This window comes from Asparagus officinalis, chromosome 8 (assembly GCF_001876935.1).
Source record: "Asparagus officinalis chromosome 8, Aspof.V1, whole genome shotgun sequence".
NCBI lineage: Eukaryota > Viridiplantae > Streptophyta > Magnoliopsida > Asparagales > Asparagaceae > Asparagus > Asparagus officinalis.
Genome location: NC_033801.1, coordinates 68236598 through 68257535, shown reverse-complemented (window position 1 = coordinate 68257535; position 20938 = coordinate 68236598). Strand labels below are relative to the sequence as shown.

At 36.5% G+C, this 20938-nt stretch overlaps 1 protein-coding gene across 1 annotated transcript in view; it reads right to left on the bottom strand.

Moving 5' to 3' along the window:
* The window catches only part of LOC109822128 (protein SPIRRIG), a 28294-nt gene extending 17294 nt beyond the window's left edge, over nucleotides 1-11000 (bottom strand). The window contains 8 exon segments of the mRNA XM_020388291.1: nucleotides 1-1143; nucleotides 1318-1432; nucleotides 6572-6637; nucleotides 6747-6938; nucleotides 8278-8454; nucleotides 10503-10559; nucleotides 10667-10802; nucleotides 10900-11000. Coding sequence (XP_020243880.1) covers nucleotides 1-1143; nucleotides 1318-1432; nucleotides 6572-6637; nucleotides 6747-6938; nucleotides 8278-8454; nucleotides 10503-10559; nucleotides 10667-10802; nucleotides 10900-10991 — 1978 coding nt within the window. The 5' untranslated portion in view covers nucleotides 10992-11000.

Genomic DNA, 20938 nt, shown 5'->3' with positions numbered 1-20938 from the left:
TCAGACATGACAGCAACCTCAGGACCCCGGAACGATGGCTTTCTGATGCCAACAGTGGAAGAAGTATGGTCACGCCGTTAGAAGATCGAAAAGATTGTTGGTTCGCTTCAGCTTTCTTTAATAACGAAAAAAGGCAATCCCATGCTACAGGAATTGTTCCTTCGTCTTCAAATATTGGATGTTTCCCAACAGGACTCCCCAATTTGGGTGAAGAAAGAATAGCATCCTTATTGTCGATATGTTTCTTAAAACTGTTTGAGCCAGACTTCCACTCTAGACTAGCCATCTTATTTTTCTGTTCCACACCAGACAGGAATTTATTTTGTTTAAGATCATCTAATAGCACCTCTAGAACACCAACTTCCCTTAGGACTTTCTTGTATTGTTGATCAAATGATAGAAGCTTCACAAAAAATGCAAGAATGGTGTGCTTCAGACTAGAAGTAATTGGCTGCTGCAACAAGCAGCAAAGTGAAAGCAATTCTTGTTCTGGAATGCAATTCACTACCGTCACAGCATATTCTAATATTTTCAGAATTATTTCCTGCAATGACACAGGAAATCCGGCCATATTCAATATGAAAAGGGGAACAGTTCGCAACTGTTGACATATCCTGTAATTCTCCAGATGACTTGAAAATAGTTTAAACATTCTATTTAACACCTCCGCCTGCAGCTCTAAACTGTCAACTTTCAGAAAAATATCTTGCAGCATTTGGATGGCTTCCAGGTCTTTTACCATAGTATTACTCTTTTCCCACATCTCATCACCAAACCTATCACCAGAAGGTGTTCGACTTCTGTTATGCCCTGAAGCCTTCCCTCTCAAAGCTTTCCCACCAACAGAAGCAACAGGTTCTGCAGGACCAGTTTGTGCCAGATTAACAAGAACATCAAGTAACCTGGACAATACAGGAGAAATATGTGCTGGAAAGGAATCCCCACTGACTAACTTATGGTTTTCCAAGCTATTAGATGCATCAGGATCGTCTGCATGAGAATCATCTCTAGCAGAAGGTTTCTCGCTAAAAGATTGAACAAACTGATTCTTCTGTGTGTTGGACAGCTTTAAAGCAAACTGAACAAGATACTGATACCCATGGGCATTATGTATGTCTTCCCGAAGCCGGATGTGGCCAGCCTCTGCAAGGAAAATACAATAATACCAGATAAAACACAAAGACTAAACATCCAGCTAAAAGCAGCAAAACATATCAATCTGGAAATCTGAACTGCCCTCAGATAGCATATCGTGTCTAGTAAAGCTTGGTGCAGAAAAACTGCGCATCAAAGAAGTCAATATGAAGTGGCACATACCATGTCTATATGACAATTCCACACATTCAAGTAGCAGGTCAACAATGCCCATTGTGTAAGAAGGATCACCTTTCTCCAGATCGAAATCTCTCACAGCCATTAAAAGGATTTTGATCTAAACATAAGTCAGTAAAGCACCTGATGAGGCCAGATACACAAAGATAGAACAACGATAATGACAAACATCTAGGGGGAATGACAAGGAAATATTGCTGTATACAAGTAGTACTTTTTTGTGCACTATTTGAAAACGAGACATACATAGGCAAAAAAACACCTATCAGCACCTGACAGCTATGAGAATTTGAGACAATGACAAGCAAAAATAAAATAAAGAGCATCTCTAGAAATAAAGCTTTCCATTTGGCTGAAATGTCAGAAGAGAAAAAAATAATATATTCATAGTTCTTCATTAATTGACAACGTTACTGGTCTATGCTAAACGAGTATAGTGAAAATAATAACCTAAATTCATTTTCATCACTGGCCGTTGGTAATTGATTGATCATCAGGTTTTCCTTAATACAGCCATTCACCTTTTTCACTTACAGGTTGCATATTCATGAATATTTAGAATTTGGAAAATAATAAGATAGCATCATCCACTTGTGGGATAACAGTCTAGTTTTATCGGTCCCATCTCTAAGACCTGATTTCCAGTATGCTTTTTTATGCTACATATTTAAAGTTTTTAGTAAATGTTGTTCCTAGTCAAAGAATCTAGTTTCTTGCATGTGGCGTCTGTGATTGCAATGGTTGTTATTTCCTACGAAAAAAGGGTGTAGAACAATTCATTCTTTGTAAATGATGTCATTCTTTGTAATTGATGACATAGGACTGTGGAAGGAGCTATCATAGATGTCACTGAGCTTGAGAAAGAAGGTCAGGAAGCTACATCTTATTAATCACTCTCTCTTATAATGCGTGGATAGGTATACAAGTTGAACAGAGTGAAGAACCAAAGAGACACTGAAGAAAACACCATTGTGTTTGGATGTTCATGAGCAAGCTGAACATGAAACAAAAACTGAAATCCAATTGCACACTCCAAGGGTTTCACTAGAAATAGTAGAGATCTTTTTGAATCCAAGTCTTCTCCCAATTAGTGGAGCTTGGAGGGTTAATCTACCATTACATGTGACTAACCAATAACGTACTTGCCCTTTTTGCACCCAAATAGTCTTCAAGTCATGGCAAAGCCCGTCTGCTTCCTAGATAACTAGTAAAGTGATCGCCATTTATGATGACAGGATATATTAAATAAATCATCAGTGAGCATGCAACTCTGATATGCATTGGATTGCATAGGATAAGCTCCGTGCGAATAAGTATGGTTGAACTGACACTTGTGCTACGGATCGTATCTAAATTGAATAAGGAATTTGTTGCTTTAAAGAAAAATAGGACTTGGACCAAGATGTTTTGAGATTCATTAGTTATAAGTTAGCAGGTCCAGGTTTGGCACCTGTAACCTGGTAACTTAAACTCATCAAACAGAACTCATTGCAGGCTTGAAGCAATGTTGTTCTCATTTCCCCTGTATCTTCTTTCCCTTCCATGTATTCATCTTCCCTTGCTTATCATCCTATCACACCAACAATGAGAGATTTCTCAAGGATGACTTATTTAAAGTGATCAACCAACTCCTTCTTGGATGAGAGACAAAGAAGAGACAACTATGAAAATGGACTAATTGACAAGGGGCAACCCTTTGGGAACCATTGGTGCCAGAAGAAGCTGTGACACGATCAAGAGCTTCTTCTAAACATATTTTACAGGCTGACTTTACGATATTTCAAAATTAATTGATGTAGGTTAGTTTTGTTTAGTTTTAGTGTCAGCTTGTGCATGAATTAAAAGTCAATTTTAGTTACTTCCTAATAAAGTTTAATTTTCAATGATTAGGACTTCAAATTCAGGGTTAAATAGTCATATTACTCAGCTCCTCTTTTCCCAAATCAGATTGTATCTTTTAGTCTCTGTTGGCTTTCTCGTTAGGTTAAGTATCAATTATATCTTTAATGCCTTTACTGATGAAGCATCACCGTTCCCTGGGATTGGCTTTTTGGGCCATTTTATCCTCTGTTTTGTTGACTCCAGTCTGCAAAACCTTTTGCTTGATGAGAATCAGTATGCTTTACTAATATCATTAACATCAAACTTGTTTATTTTGCTTAAATATTTTTTTAAGGAATACCATTTTTATTATTATTTAGGTGTTAAAATCGCAAACTCTAGATTGAGACTTTTTTTAAACAAATTTACATGACCATGGGTTTGACCATGGGTCAATGAATGAAATAAATGCTAGTGAGATCAATCATCAACCTTCTTCCAACTGAGTAAATTAATCATATGAAAGATTTCAATCTAAAGATGCTCAACGCGAACAGCTTCAAATGACCTTATCAAGCTCATTAGAGCATGTCTATAATGTTTAAAAGCTCAAGAACAATACTTGTGCAAGTTCAATTTATTGATCAAGAACAAAGTATGATCAGACTTTATTGATCAAGAACAACGTATGATTAAACTTCACTTGTTTATGCCTTTTTAGGATCAGACTTTATTGATCAAGAACAAAGTATGATTAGACTTCACTTGTTTATGCCTTTTTAGGATCAACTATACCTGTATACATGTTTGGGGATGCCAACCAGAACAAAATACATGTCCTTGAGCTTTATTTTCCTCCAAATTCCTCCCATTACCAGTGCTTGATTTACTTTCATATGATAGCATCAATTTTGGCTATATCAAGTTTTATACTCATAATATGAATTTAAGTCTTTTAGGGGATATGTTCTGTGAGAAGTTATGAGGCTGCAAGCTGACTAGACAATTTATGAAACAGTTTCCCATTCCTGAGGACCTATTTAGCAGGTTTTAGTTTCAGATATAATCTCATGGAAACACAAACAGTTGTTTCCAGCGGATATAAATCGAATTTCAAAAGGACAGAACACCCTATGCGTGCATGCACAGAGACACGTAAAAATGGTTTCTTTTACTGAGTCTATCGAGTTTGTATGCTAATCTGTTCGTTATGTTTGAAGCCAATAGTGAGTATGTATTATTATGAACTGTTAGCGTGCACCACTATCCATCACTTTCACTTCTCCAGCTGTGTAGCTTATGCATAAGAAAAACAGACCCAAAGCCGCCTGCACATGTGACTTGAGTCCCATACAAAGTTGCTACACGTGAGCAGATTTTATGTGCATCAGTGAACTGCATAGCTCATCTTGATATAAAGTAATAAGCATATAGCCATAGACGAAACATTTTATTTTAAAACTTCTAATTATACATCAAATGGTTATTTGTTTCATTATCCTGGAATAGAAACAGTTTTAATGGCCAATTATCTTGGTACGAGTTTGTCAAGTGTTTTGAAAGACATTTGCCATTTGATGAAGGAATTGACTTTAAAAAGAAGTGAGACTATCATCCACTAGAGTGATCAATTGTATAGTTAAGTAGGAACAAACATTTTAGTCTCTCGAACCAATTAAGTCTTGCTCATGTGAGTGTATACACGTGTATAAGTGCATGTGCAACAACATTAACGGGGTGAAAATGAAATTGTACAGTCAGTAAAACAGTGTCGGAGATAGGAATTTCGGCAAGAGGGTCAAAAAAATAATTAAACATGACAATACATAACTTTTTTAACACAATTGATTAGCATCTGAACACCATTAAATGGGGGTTATCTCATAATGGGCCAAAATTTTTGGGGTCTAAAACTACTTGCTTTTTTCGAAGGCTGTTTATTCTGCTATTCTTCATATTTTACAGAAAGCCTTTTATAGTTTCCAGTCCTTTTTTTTAAGGTTCCTGCATCTTTTTGTTAGTTATTTACTTATTTTGCTTCTCTTGCACCTTTTTTCTTTTTGAATTTAGAGGTCCTTCTATCAGTTCTTTGCTAATCAGAAACTGCCAACTGTAGGGAGCATTTGATCAAAGTTTACTCTAGATGTGACTGAAAATAAAAAATTAGATGTTGTGAGTATTATGTATTCTAAGGAGTAATTATTTCTCAAGAAGTAATTTATTCTTTAAGAAATAGCATGTCTTTTTTCGTTGCCACTGGTAATCTTTGTTCCATCTAAAGGCACCATAAGACAGCATCTGTTATCTTCTAAAACTTCTTTCCTCATTTAGAACTGAATGATTTGTGTGTTCATAATTTGTCTCATGCACGAATCAGTATTATATGCTCAGCATGAGGATCAAGGATCTAGCTGAGGTGCTATCATTGTAATATAGAGTTGGGCAGCCAAAGGATGCTTGCTGTAAAAGCTAGGTACTTTATGCAATTTAATCAATATAGATAATTATTAGCAAATGACACCTATTACTTATTTTATTTTTTATGATATATGTTTGTTGGTTGGGGGGGGGGAGCTGGTGGGCATAAAGCCCCTACCTATTTTCTGGTCCTCTTAACATAACCAATTGATTTTTGGTTAGTAGAATTTTGGTACCTGACCAGACAGCTACATGTATTTCTTGAAGTAGTGTGTCTTAAATAATATTCTTCAATTTACACATTATTCTCTGCACAGTCAACATCGCCCTTATTATCAACCAAGGGCTTTTCGTAATAAGTCAGGTCACGAAAGGGAATGATGAATAGTTGAGAAGCTTCCCACATCATTTCCAAAATTCAGCCCTTTGAGTCGGTCCCAAACCATAGACAAAAAAGAAGCATTAAGCAAGAGGGTGTGGCAAATGGAACCTAAAAGGTCAGTAGGCATGCGGACTTGGCTTTCTATGGCTAGGAGCTTTACGCTAAGAGAAACAATTCTAAATTCTTCAAGATAGAAAAGAAACTAGACAAAGAGGGAAGTGGTAAGTACTACCGAACCATCCGCTTTGGAGGGACCATATAATAAGACTCTTACATTTTCGTTCACATATACCAAGTATGCAGGTGAATAGTCAGCCACTGTTCACATAGCAAGCAGTCGAATGAACATAATCCTGTTGATCTAGAAGCTTACCCAAACATAGGACTTTCGACAGGCCCCTGGAAAACAAATAGAAATAAAACCATTTTCTCGCACCTAGAAGCAACATGTTAACAATACATATCTGTGCTTTGGAATTCATAAAATAATAACCAAAATTAAAATCATCACATGCCGCAAATCCAATAAACTATTATAAGACAACTAATAGGTAATGGAGTTCATGATAAAAATATGATGGAATAGGTAATATCTGTAAGAGAAAGTGGAAAACATACCAAATGATGTCTCTGTATATATTTAGCTGTGCTTCCATTATCATTAACAAGAAGAAGACCAAGTATCTGAAGATTGATCACACAACATGTTAGAAACAGAAGCAGGTTAGCAGAAGAGTGCTTCTAATTTATGCATACAAAACAAGCTTGCTGCACAAATGCAGGCAGTACCAACCTGCATGGCATGTCGATGAAGCTGGATGGTATGCAAGGGAACAAGACCATGTTTAAATTGGTAAAACACTTTCAGAGAACCATTTGCTACCATATTAAAAAGAAGTTCAAGTGAATCATCTTCAGTTAAACTTGGTGCCGCTGAAGGATGGCTTGCTAATGCCTTCATAATGTGTACTATGCTTCCCTCCACCTGGTCGGAAGAGGAAAATGGAAAGATTTGAGACCATTGATCACCATAAAAGAATTATTTTCACTAAAAAGAATTGTGATCTTGCTGCAGGTACCGATTCATGAGGACTATAACCAAAAGCCGAAGGAGAATGCACTTGTAAAAGACTACTATTTGGTCTAAGAATAAGACGTGTCAACATAATAAGATAAATTCAAGGAAATTGGAAATTTCGCTTTATGCAGTGTCATAAGAAAGTCACAAAACTGTATATATAATAGTAGATGCAAAGGTGCTCCAAGCAAAATGCCCTAATCAACTCATTTTAGAGGATGGCATTTCATATGCTTCCTCCAATTACCAGCAACCATTTCACTAGTTTAACCAGCAGAAAAAGACAAAAACTCATCATTCATACTCTTACACTAGCAAAATCTTGAGGAGTCGCATGCAGGGCATCACTGTGATCCCCTTGAGAAAGGGGAAAAGACAAAGACCTGAGTTTTTTTATGACTCATCTTTACGTCATTTTGCACACACAACAACCAATGTGTGCATCCAACTATCTCCAACTGTCTGCAAAAGATTTGTTCAAGGTTACTGGGATCCTTACCAATTCGCCGCACCCATCAAATTACCGATGGTATCTAACAATTATCTTGTAATTTCTGAGAAGTTTATAACAGGCTGAGTTCAACTAAGGGTTTTGAGAGGGAAAACATCCATAGCTATAATATCTAGTTTTTTGTTTGTCTCATATTAAAATTATATTAATAAATACATAGAGACATATGTAGGTGTCCATGATTCTAATAATTTAAATTTAGTTAAGATTGCATGTGCAGAGCATATGCCCAAATCTAGCAACTGAATACAGTGACAGCTCTACTTTGGAATGTAACAGAAGCAAGAATAGCTTATATTTATTCTAAAATGAGGATTTTATGTAGGTTTGATAGTTATCTCCTAGCGGCTTGATATATATATCTTTGTATGTTGTAGCTTTATGCAGTGTTTCTAACTGTTAAAAACAATCCCATAAAAATCTTTTTGACATGATTCACACAATTTAACAACCAAAATCACAAAAAATATTGCAATCTAGAAAAAGATGCAATAGTAAGAAACATTTTTAATCCAAGCAATTTGACAGAAATTAAATAAAAATGCAGAAAGATCAGCATGACAAGATTTTAGAACAATCAGCTGCTAATTGATTGCTGAAGTATTGATTCTCACTCTGGCAAGATTATAAAATCATTACAAATATGATCCAGAAGATTTCAGTATTTCACTGACAAAGCAAGCAGGTCATATGTAAATAATAGACATTGGAGTACATTTAGATAATCAAAATTACCTCAAGGCGCCTTGCTTGCACTGTATCTCCAGTATTACTTTCCTCATTTGGAATTGATTCTTCTAGTGCAAATGCAGATTGTGTTTGATTGGACTCGTCAGGATTCAGAAGAGCGTTCAGTATATGAATAAGGCAGCAAAAAATGCCAGAATCCAACAAAGATTGTTTATCAACTGGCTGTAGAATTAAGATATGGTTAGACTCCAATGAAATACATCAGTGTGTGTGCATGTGGATGAACACTGGTCCTTGAGAAAAGCTAATATATGTCCTACACTTTTGTCTGTATACAACTGATATTAGCTATAGGGAAAGTTTTTGTATGGTAAAGTGGCTTAATGTGCATGACTAAAGGGTCCAAGAAATCCTCAATAAAAAAATTGAACGCAAAAAAGAGGTACCAAAAGTCAGTTTTTGTTCAATCAATAAATTTCAGCAAGAAAATAAATAAAATGAGAAACAAATGGCAATAACTAAATAGAGTAGCAAGAATCTAATAAACTAATAAAGGAAACTTTATAAAAGCTCATAACTTCTTTCTCTTTGGCACCTAAACTCATACGAGATTTCCCATGATCACAAGCATAGCTATACAATATGCAAGCCTGCATAATCATATATGATTACACAACCTGTAAACTTTCTGCATTATTAACAACATCAATGCCATTACGGAAGGCGAAAGGAAAATTTCCTACATTAAAAAAAGGGCCTGACTAAATAGTCCCTAAGGGATGGATGTGTTCTGCCAGAAAGCTCAATGTAAACTCAACAACCAACTTGAAACCACCCTCACACCCATCCACCAGGCCACCAAAAAAGATCTATTTAAAACACGTGTGTGAGCCAAATAATGTCCTCTAGAGTGAAAGATCTAAAACAATGCGGTATAACAAGCCACAACACAGAGGACAAAGAATAACCCCACCAAAGAAATGGTCTGGATCCATAAGAACACAATATCAATGCATAACCTTCGGTCAAAACTATCATTCCGAATAAATATCCCAAAAAAATTTCAACTGTGAGACCCAGAATAAATTGCAGTGAAGTATAGCATCCAACATGGACCAGATCCTTGTTCAGCATCACATATAACAAGCCTTGACATAATATAAGTGCTTAAAAATATACACCTTATAGCTGGGTACATAGGGATTCAGAAATACAATATAGATTAAACTAAAGGAACAAGCTCATGATGTGCTTCAGTCACATGTTTCATTACAAACAATGTTCAATTAATCATTACATTCAAGGTGCAACATATTGACCGTCTACTATGTAGAACCCAAAACAAATGTTCAATTAATCAGTACATCGAAGTTGCAATATATTGACCATCTACTATGTATAACCCAAAACAAATCAACATTTGCTGCAAATTTCATTGCAATTTTGTCCAGTGCCAAAAACTAGAACATGCACAGAGAGGGGAAGCTAGAGACATGCATAAGGTGACAAATAAATGTTAGCTGCAAATTTCATTGCAATTTTGTTCAGTACCAAAAACTAACCCAAGGAGCTCCCAAGACAAAACTTTCGAGGACATTTCCAAATTGATCAAATAACAAACTGATTTGGTTAAAAATAGTGTTTCAAGTTATTCTTATACATTCTCATAGTCAACTTGATATATCACTTATTCGGCGACATTTCCAAATTCTACTGTTAATGTATCCATTGGGCTGTGTACATTGACCAATCTACTAAACTCTCTTTTTTTAAGGGTTGTAATTTTTTCCTTTCTTTTGTTTTCCGAATTTGTAATTTTCTTTTACCTTCATTTCCTTTCCTCTTTCTTTATTTCTTTGTTATTTAATTATCTTTGGTTTTTTATTTTTTTTATTTTTTGGCTTGAGGACTTCTGTCATGTGTAAGCGCAAATGTTAAATCTGCATGACATGCATGCAAAGGACAAACACTGCAAACCAAACACATCTACACTATCTTGTTTAAAGTTTAAATTGGGCTTAGCCGTCAAGCCAACTCAAATCAGACTATCTAGTATCCAAACTAAATTCTACATATGACTACAACTGTTATGTTGTCTAATATTGTTACATACTTTGCAAAAGAAACTCGTCCATAAAGCGACATTAAAACAGACAATGATGTCATCAGGAAAAGGGTGATTTTACTTTTCACGTAACAAACACTTCTTTTGTAAACAAGCATTCCTACAGAGATGAGAAAATTAAATGACAAGATGATGTAAGCCATACCCCTGAAACAAGAACTTCTATAGAATACAATAAATTTGAACCTGAGCTGATACCATCCTGCAAGACAGAGAGCTAAACACATGAAAACAAGCACCTCTATACCAACAAAACGTCTAATTGTTTAAGAAAATATTTATTAAGCAGAAGTCAAGCAAGGAGCAGACCTTTGTGACTTCAGAAAAGAAGCTAACAACCTTATCAACATCCAAACATCTTCCCCTGCTGTACATTCTCAGCTTTTCTACATCGGTTACAAAGGCTCTCCCAACAACAAAAGAAAAAATATGTGCTTCAACTAACCTGTAATGGAAAGATGAAACCGTTACACATTGAGTTATTTGAAACATGAAAAAGAAATGAGCAAACAATCTGCACTAGTAAAAAAACAAGTTCTTACTTAGTCTCTAACTGTGCTACATTAGGTTGCTGCTTCACTAGTCTACAGAAAGCATCTACTGCCATGTTTAAGGCCCTTTCTTTTTCCTGCATGGGACATTTGTAGACATGACCATGTACAAGCGATAAGCAAAAAAAGTACTAAGTTCAGATGTTGTATAGAAAATTACAGTTTGAAAATAACCTTTTTCTTAAAGTCCCACTCCAGTTCATGTTTTCCTCTGAAATTCATAAAAGAACCCAAAAGAATCAAGCAGCCAGAATCTATATATGATTAATCAAGGACTGTAAGATTAATCACAACTTAAGAAATTACCCTTGAGACTTCAAGTTGATGCAGCTGAAGATAAAGTGCAACTTATGTCTCTTGTATGTTTGGAGAATTTATGAGAGGTAACTTACAGTTGAAAGCAACTAAAAGTGAGATTATTTAAAAATTAATGCATCAACAAGATGTAAAATAGACTGTCAAAAGTAGCATGTTAGTTAGATCTATGGTTTGGAACGTACAAGTTTTCCGTCCGACCATTCCCTCATGATTTAAACACCACCTGACATTTTTGTTAAGTCCTAAATATTGTAAACTTATTAAATTAAGAACTTCATATTTAAATCGTCTGTTTTGTGCCCATATGATGTACAGAGAACTTAAAATGCTTTTTTTAGTATTTAGGCACCAGGTGGACACGTCAAGTCGTCAACTACTTCCCATACCATCAAATTTAAATGGGATAGGAGCCAAGTCTGTCTAGGTATACATACAAGCACGCACGTGTATGTGCACACACATATATAAGAATATCCCTATTTATGTCCCATTGCTTAAGACTTGCAGTATCGGGCACTTTGAGACACTTGGACGCTTAACATCTATGCTTGTATCCATGAAAACTGCTAGGCATCCCCAAGGCAGCTAGAACTGCCTAAAATTTGGTAAAGTGTTGACATCGCGAAAAGCAAGGGAGACAAATAATAGGACCGAAGTTCGTTTACACTAAGGGTTGAAAGAGTGCAAGACAAGTAAGTACCTATCCAGTGAAGAAAAAACAGTTTAAAGAAGATTATTGCCCGATATTATATTTTAATCGAGACAGAACCAAAGACAGGAGGAATCAAAGACATGGATGGGGCTAATAATAACAACACACTTCAATAACAAAAAAAAACATTGTTTTCCCTTTTCTCGATCTTGCCAATAAGGGTGAATACCTCCTACAATCTTACTTGGTCATGTACTGTTTTAGAGAACAGTAGACAAATAGGATGTGTTGCATCTGAATCTCAGGCCCCTCTTAGAGAACTAGTCCACCTTCCAAACACACTTTTGTCTTCTCTCAGGAGCTAATTATAACCAAGTGTAATTTTGTGAACTTCTGATTGTGCAATTAAGTTATAGTTGCCAATGGTTAGCATCATTTACCCCTAGTTTTTCATAAAGTAACATTTATAAGGCTATCTGTAATTAAAAAATGCCTCTTAGATGTTAATTGGCTCTTCATAAAAGCAAATTTCTGGAAAATGGTTTCCTAATAAAAGTATGATTCAGGCAATAGCATAAGTAGAGTGAAAGAACCCTATTTAATAAAATTTCTGAAATTTCTCCCTAACAAAGGCTAAAAGAAGAAACAACAGCTCCCACTTAATATATGAACGAAATATTCAAGCTTATAACCCTGATCTAAGCCTGAATTGAGAAGATCATACAACTCATTCTCGCTTGTTGCTATAATATTTAGCCTTGGTACCAGAGTTATCTATAATAATACTAAAATAAAATCCTTGATTACTACTTTGAAAATTCTGATTGATTTTTTCCATGACCTACTTGCTTGGTGTCTCCTCCTCTCATTGATTGTAATGAGTCCCAAATTATAAGTTTGTTAACTATTGTTTCAATGATAATTCTCATTTAAATATATAACTTTTTGACTGAATGCAATACAGCTATCAAATCATAAAATTTCATGATGACGGTCACAGAATCGCAATAGCGTTGTAATAATAAGTCTCGTGCATCGCACACTGTAAAACTAGTTTCTCCAAAAAGTCGTACCATCAAATACTAAGTACTAAAAACTTTCTTGTTCCATTCTCTTCGAGTATAATTCATTGGTACTTGGATCAAGCGTTTTATTCAAAATATCCACTCGAACGCATCCCTCCCAAGAGTTCAAGTAAGAACCTCAAAATGGTTTATCATTATCCCGATCTTTATCATTATTAAAGAAAAAACAGCTCAAGCTTTCATGCTGCTACATAAACAGTATCCAAATCTCTCAACTTGGTATTCAGCCAAACGGACTAAATTTCCATTTGTACATTAGAGTAATAGAATCACGGAAAATGTGAAATCACCTACAACTATAGGGCATAATTCTTCAAACATACAGTCCCCATTGAAAAAAATTGTAATACTGTGCAAATGTCTCAAAACCTCAAAACATCATCTTTCACACGAAGGCCACCCCCAAATTTTAACGGATTCCAAGAAGATCCAATATTCGAACTCATTCTTTTGTGCATACACTAAATTACTAATCTAGCAAGACAAACTCAGTTAGGAACAAGCATTCAAGTCAACCTACTATCAATAAACCCAGATTTTCATCATCAAACGCAATCAGAATCAAGAAATGCACATACTTCAACCCAAAAATTTCCCGTTAAATTTTTTTTCCAAATATTTCCCTGATGTCCCAAAACCTCAAATCATCATTTTTACCCAAATTCCGACCCCAAATTTCCCTGGATCCCAACAAGTTCCAACCTTTGAGCTTTTTTTTTTTTAAAAACACTGTGTACCACTGTCCACAAGCATCCAATTCATCTTACTATCCATTCCATTATCAAGTTAGATCAAATCAATCCGAATCAAGAAATGCGAGTCAAATCAATACCTGGTGGCCGGTGACGACACCGCGGACTCATACCCCGGCGAGGATACCGATTCATAAGCATCGGATGCTCGATTCCCGGATCCAGTCGCGGCGGCGACGGCGGCGGCGAAGGCGGAGGAGCTCGAGGAACCAGATTGCTGAGGGGACGTAAACCCAACCTTATCTCTGATGTCCTTAAGCAATGACGACCATTTCATCGTTCTCCGAGGCTGGAGACCGATACCCTCATCAAACGAGGGCAAAAAAGCCCTAGGCACCTAGATCCGATCGATCCGATCCCCCAAACTGTAAGAGATCTGGATCAGATTTTTCAATTCCGAGGCGATCTTCGATTATAGTGGGGGAGGGGCGATCTGATCCAAAAATGAGGGGATTTTTGTTTTTGTTTTTGTTTTTGTTTATGTTTCTGTGTTTGTGTCAGATGAGGGGCGGGGGAGAAAAATGAACAGCTTCCTTCGGTGACGCGCTCTTTCCCCCTCTCTCTCTCTCTCTTCGTTTGCTTTCTCTCTCTAGAAATTGTTTTTTGTGATGTTTTTCTCTTTTTTATGTTTATTTTTTCTTGATCACGCTCTACTCTCCGCCTGCAACGGCGCGATATAGCTGAGGTGCCACGTAGGGGTGCGAGGTCTTGTCGCCACGTGGACAGAGGAGGAGGACGTGCGAGCCTCTTCTCGTCTCTGTGATTTTTGAACCTTAAAATGATTTTGTACAGTAGCCCCTTACACCTTTGAACATTTTGAAATTCGACCCTCAAATCATCGAAATTGTTATTGGAGAATTAATTGTTTAATTTTTGAGAGGTGGGGGCCCTAACAGTGATTTCAATATTTTATTATTACTGTTTCGATAATTTAAGGGACTCGCTTAAAAACACGTACACGAATTTGGCTAGTTAAGAGAAATTTCAATGGAAAGTGGGAATAATTTCAAATTTTGAAAGATTTAAGTGACTGATATTAAAAAAACAACCCATCACTAGGGGTGTCCAAAAAGCCCACCGGCCCGGGCCCGGACCGGCCCGGCCTCGGCCCGGAAACCCGGGCCAAGTCCGGGCTCCGGGAATATAAGTATACTCTCTCTTATATATGTATACTCTCTCTTATATAAGTATATATAAGTATACACTCTCTTATATATGTATAATATATGTGTATATATATATATACTAATATACTCTCTCTCTTAGTATATATGTATATATAAGTATACTCTCTCTTATATAAGTATATATAAGTATACACTCTCTTATATATGTATAATATATGTGTGTATATATATATATACTAATATACTCTCTCTCTTAGTATATATAAGTATAATCTCTCTTATATATGTATAATATGTGTGTGTATACTCTCTCTCTTAGTATATAAGTATATGTAAGTATAGTATATTACAACGGCTACTTCTTCCCCATTGGCCCAATGGGCAACGACTACTTATGCGATTCTTTCTCTCTCAAGTTATAACTTATAAATATATACAATATATTTACATATAATATATAGTTACATAATAATTTGTAAGTATATACTAATACATAATTATAAAACATAATAATATTAAACTAATTTTTAGCAATTTTTTATTAAAAAAAAGAAAAAAAATTTAAAAAAACCTAGTTGGGATGTACTTATCTATTGTGATGCGATGAATTCCAAAATAAATTTATACTTGTAATTTGTAAATGATTTATTAATTATTAATAAAAAATTTATTTTTATAATTTTTTAATTATAATTTATGTCATTTTAAGTGATTAATAAAATTATTATTTTTATTAAATTTTTTGTTTTTTATAATTTAAATAAAATTAAAAAAATAATAAAAAATTAAAAAAAAGAAAAAACCGGGCCGGCTCGGAACCCGGGCCGGTCGGGCCCGGGTCCGGGCTCCGGTTTTGCCCGGCCCGGATGGACAGGCTTACCCATCACGTTTTGCGCCACGTTTTTGTGGCCTAGAAAGGAAGTTCACATTTTATTTGACGAACCAAACCAAGACTCATCTCCTACTATATATTGTGATGCAGAAAAGAAGCTTTAGATCTTGCCTAGTAAACCAAACCAAAAACCTTAAGCTTTAAGTATGATCTGAGCTTTTAAGTAGACATGTCTTTATGAAACTTTCCAGCTTGAACCTATACTCACACATCTACAATCACATACATAAGTAAAGATAAGCCATGTCAAGCATCTTAGGAACTTCCAAACGTCCCTAATGGGCTAACATTATATAATTCATTATTCCAAAAAGTTCAGGCTTCGCATTGGACTTTAGTTTTTATCTTATGCCTCGTTTAGTAAGCGGGAATTGGTAGAAATGAATGCTTATTAGCATTCTTCATTCATGCATACCAAACACAATATGTTTTTGGAAACTAGAATGTCTATCCTCACTTCTCATTCATTTCGTTTTTTAGGGCTTATTTGGATTTACACCTAGTGAAGAGAAGTTAAGAGAACATATGATAAGTTAAGCTAAGGGAAGGTAAGGAAATATGTAAAACTTGTTTAGAAAATTAGTAAGAGGAATCAAGGGGAACTTATTTCACCCCATTTGGAAAGTTTAATAAAGTGAAAGAAATGAAAGAGAATATATGTAAACTTAAATGCATAACATTACATGTTATTAAGTCTTTTATTGTTAGAAATTAGATAGAGGATAAAATGGTCTCTTTATAATTGTTTTTAATTAGAAGTTCTCATAACTTTCTTTCATCCTAGTTACACCCCAAATTGGAGGGGAACAAAAACTTGACTTTTTTACCCTCCTTTACATTATCATCTTCCCCATTACCTAGCATAAGTTAATCGCCAAATAATGATAAAAAAAGTCCCCTAATTTTACATACCCCTCATTATCCCCTCCTTATGGGAATGAATATTTCCAATGAGTTGGTAGTGAATGTTTATTCTCAATTAAGTGTGAATGAATAAAATAATTTAAATACCAAATACGTCATGATTTTTAATAATTATCCATACTAAAAATAAAAAGATTTTTTATTCCCACATTATCTAATTGCAATCAAACATGAGAATAAAAATGAGCATTTCATTCTCACACTCATTACAATCCATTTCTTGCTTTATTCCATTCTTACTTGATCGGATTCTCATGTACCAAATGAGGCGTTAGATTATAACATTTGGCTCTAATCTACTTGTCGGGAGTAATCAGTACACCTTAATTTTTTTTTGGTTATTTGATTTCTAATCCTTATTTAAGGCCCATTATTGCAGGCGGTCAAAATATACAGGCTCCTTCCACATATAGTTAATATTTTGAGTCACGAGAGGTCTGAATTGATATTAGGCACCAGCCTAATACGTAAGCCCAAGAAGTGGACGCCCATTAACTAAATATTGAATCAGATCAGAATGACTCAAGCGCAAGCCACAGCGAAGCTCATCATATGAAGCTTGCTCTCAAGACCAAGTCAAAAGTGAAGCTTTAAGCAAAGTTCACCCTAAATGAGCTTAGCCAAATAGTCCACATGAGCCACGTAGCGAAGCTCAACCAAGCTGTAGTGAAGTTCGCCCAATCAAGCTTCATGCAATAGCCCATGTGGGCCAAGTCACCAATGTTCCAAAAAAAAGTGGGCTACCCACATTCTGGCAAAGTTAGCTCAATAAACTTCACCCATAGGCGTTATTGGCAAACTTCACTCATGGTTGTTATTGGCGAACCTCCCTCATAGCCATTTCAAAAGCTAGTCTAAGATAATGGTTCACTCCACTAACTTACTCATTTAAGAGAAGTTAAGGCCCACTAACTCACTCACTTAATGCTTCCATGTATGATCAACATGAAGGAAAAGGGTGGAGGAGAGACCTTGTGGTTGGCATTGTTCTTTGCAAGGTTTTTTGCCTTTTGAGAAGGGAGGGAGGGAGATTCAAAGGCTATGTCGATAAAGAACCTGTCCCTTCTCCATTCTTATTGATCTTCGTAGATCATTCTCATCAGCTAATCATTTAGCTCAATCAATGATTCTTATGATGAATGATTCATTTCCTTCAGCTAGTCATCTAACTTGATCAACAGTCCTTATGAGAAAAGATATGCTAGTATCTTTTTAAGGTTAATAGTCATCTATGTACTCAAAGATCGTCAATTAGCAAAAGACCCATCATTTACCGCTCGGACCGTCTATGGAAGACAAGAATGATCTTCCATCGGCATTCGAAAAAGAATTTAGCCTAACAAAATTTTATTGTTTCTTTCTTTTTCTTGAAATCATAATTTTGAGTTAGTTATAAATTTAAGACCCGAAATATGATGACGACTCTCTTGGGGACTTCCTTCTCAACTAAAGAGAAGATCACGTCGCAATCCGATATTAAGACCTTAGGGTCTATTACAAAATTGATAGTCATTGAATTTGACCCAGCAATATTTGAGGAATTCATCTCTTATGAGAAGATAGTTTTTGCCATGGTCATAAGCTATTGTAAGATTTGTCAAAGTTCAAGACCAGGTTTAGGTCCAAGCTTCGCCCACAGCAAGGCAAGCCTCGTCGAAGATAGCCCCAACTTCGCTGGAGGTAGAGCGAACTTTGCCCATAGTGAAAACAACCACAGCTTCGTCCAAAGCAAAGTGAACCTCACCAAAAGTAGTCTCAGTATCATTGGAGGCAAATTGAGCTTCGCTTCGAACAATGTCTTAGCCACCTTTGCCTCGAGCGAATGTCAAGACGTTCATATATCCCCCAATTTTGGACCGCAGTCCACTCCATGGGGTTCTCTTTAAAGCATCTGAAATGCTCATCGTGCTTCCTTAAAAGAAGCCAAATTTTGGGTTTGCTCTCTAATCAAATTCCTGTAAAGGAAAAACTATTGCCCGTAACGATTCTTAGTCCCAGTCACAAGTTCAGACTTGTGATAAAGTCACAATTGAACACATCAGTCGTAGGTCAAAGCAACATCGTCTCAAGCAATGCACTAGTACCAAAATCCAACCTGGTGAAATTGCTTTCAAAAAGAAAGACCACCGCATTGACAAAAGTCAAATTGATATTTCCTCTGACTAAAGGGTGTTCCTCTCTCTGAAGAGGGTGTGATGATGTCAGCATTACGTGACCTTAAGAGATTGTACCAGAGTCCAATCGAACTACCAATGCAATTCTCTACCGATCAAAGAATAGGTATTTGCCCATCTTAGCCCATTCCCCAAGCCTTCAACGATTTGGAACAAGCAGCAACAGTGATCTCGCAAGCACAAGGCTACTTTAGAGCTTGATCTCCAAGAGTTCATGGTTAATATGATTGATATAATCCAAGAAGATGGTGATAACACATCATACCCAGATTATTCTCCTAATATTAGGAGTATACTTCTTGGGGCCGATGGCGTCTATTGACGTAATCAAGCAAGACAGGCGATAGTTATCCCCTTTGACTACTCTATTTTGACATTGTTTGTTGAACGAACACCTTCACTGGTAGATCATCCTTTTACTAGCGATGCTAACTTGGCTATAGTGTCAAACACAATTCCTAGCTTAAGTCAATAGTGAGAGTGGACTACCAACATGGCAGATAGAGAGGTTATCAATGATCTTATTTGCCAAATTGAGGCCTAAAAGAATGCATTCGACAAGTACTTTGAGCTTCGACAAGTACTTTGAGCAACTTAAAATATGCTTCAACAACTGTTGCTCACTTTCTAGGCCCCTGCAAGCACTTCAAAAGGGAAGCAGCCAGTTGACCTCTCCCTTGAGAAGGAGCCATCACTCCAACAAAATTCCCTCTCCTCTCAGTCAAAATCTGAGACGACAAGCCCACCAAGGATGATACATAAAGCGAAAGACTTTAAAAGCCCCCAAAACTAGCTCAATGCTCTTACACGGAGGATCGAGCTGAAGAAGTGTAGGCTGTCTAAAAATCACAATAGATAGCTTATCCCCATCAAACATCAACAATGGAGGTTATAATTCAAAGACTTCCAGAAGGCTACAATTTGAAGACTTTCATGTAGATCGATGAATGTTACAAATCAACGACCTTCACGACAACCGATGAAAGCTTTGATCAATGGTCTTCACAACCAATAATAAGAGTTGCAATCTGACGACTCTCACATTTTAAAGAGCTAAAGCGAAGATTACTAAACAATGATCGTCGCGACGCTCTGACAGAAGAGATTACAAGCCAATGATCTCTTCAATCCAAGACGCAGGACTCATCCCTGCATCCCAAAGGTGAAGCATAAGTGGCCTCATTTCGGAGTCAAAGCTATGCAAACGCAGATCCTAAATGCTACAAATACAGCTTCCATTTGCTGCCAAACGTAACTTCTAAATGCTACAAACGCAGCTTCCATCCGCTGCCAAACGCAGCATCTAAATGCTACAAACGCAGCTTCCATTCGCTGCCAAACACAGGTTCTAAATGCTGCAAACACAGCTTCCATCCGCTGCCAAACACAGCATTTAACTGCTGCCAACGCAGCTTCCAACAGCTATCAAACGCAGCATCTAACTGCTGCCAACGCAGCTTGTAACAACTGCCAATGCAGGTTCCATCTGTTTCCCAACGCAACTCACAAACACTGCGCTCAAACGCAGATTTCTTTCCAGAATGCAGGATTTATATTTGACTCGTTCAAACACGAGTTGAACTGTTCCAGAAATCATTTTCTCCCCATGATCTGAGGGATTTTTGCCCCTACTTAGGAGCGGATTAAAAAGGCGGTTACACCCCATTCAGCCTCACTTACGAGTGAATTAAGGGGGCGGTTACATCCCTTAACCCCCTATAAATAACTAAAAAGTCATTTTAGTTGGATGCTCTTCGGCTTGAGCGATCAGGCGGAGAGAGGGGAGGATATCTTTAGATCTTGGAGGATCTTGGAGATTTAGAGATCGGCTTCTTCAGATCATCTTCTCGACAACAGATTCTTAGGGCTACATTCATGCTTGGCTTATCTAACCAATTACGGTTAAGATCAATCAACTCTTTTATAAGAGTTTAAACTCGCTCTAAGTTATTAATTCGTTCAGAGTTTCAAACTTGCCATGCAAGTCCTCCACAGCATCAAATCGTGAGGAGAAGATATTGTTCCGGTGAAACAAGATGTTCAGATCGTCAACGAGAAGCAAACTTGACGTTAGCATTCGAGGGAGGTATCTTATCGCTACTGTAA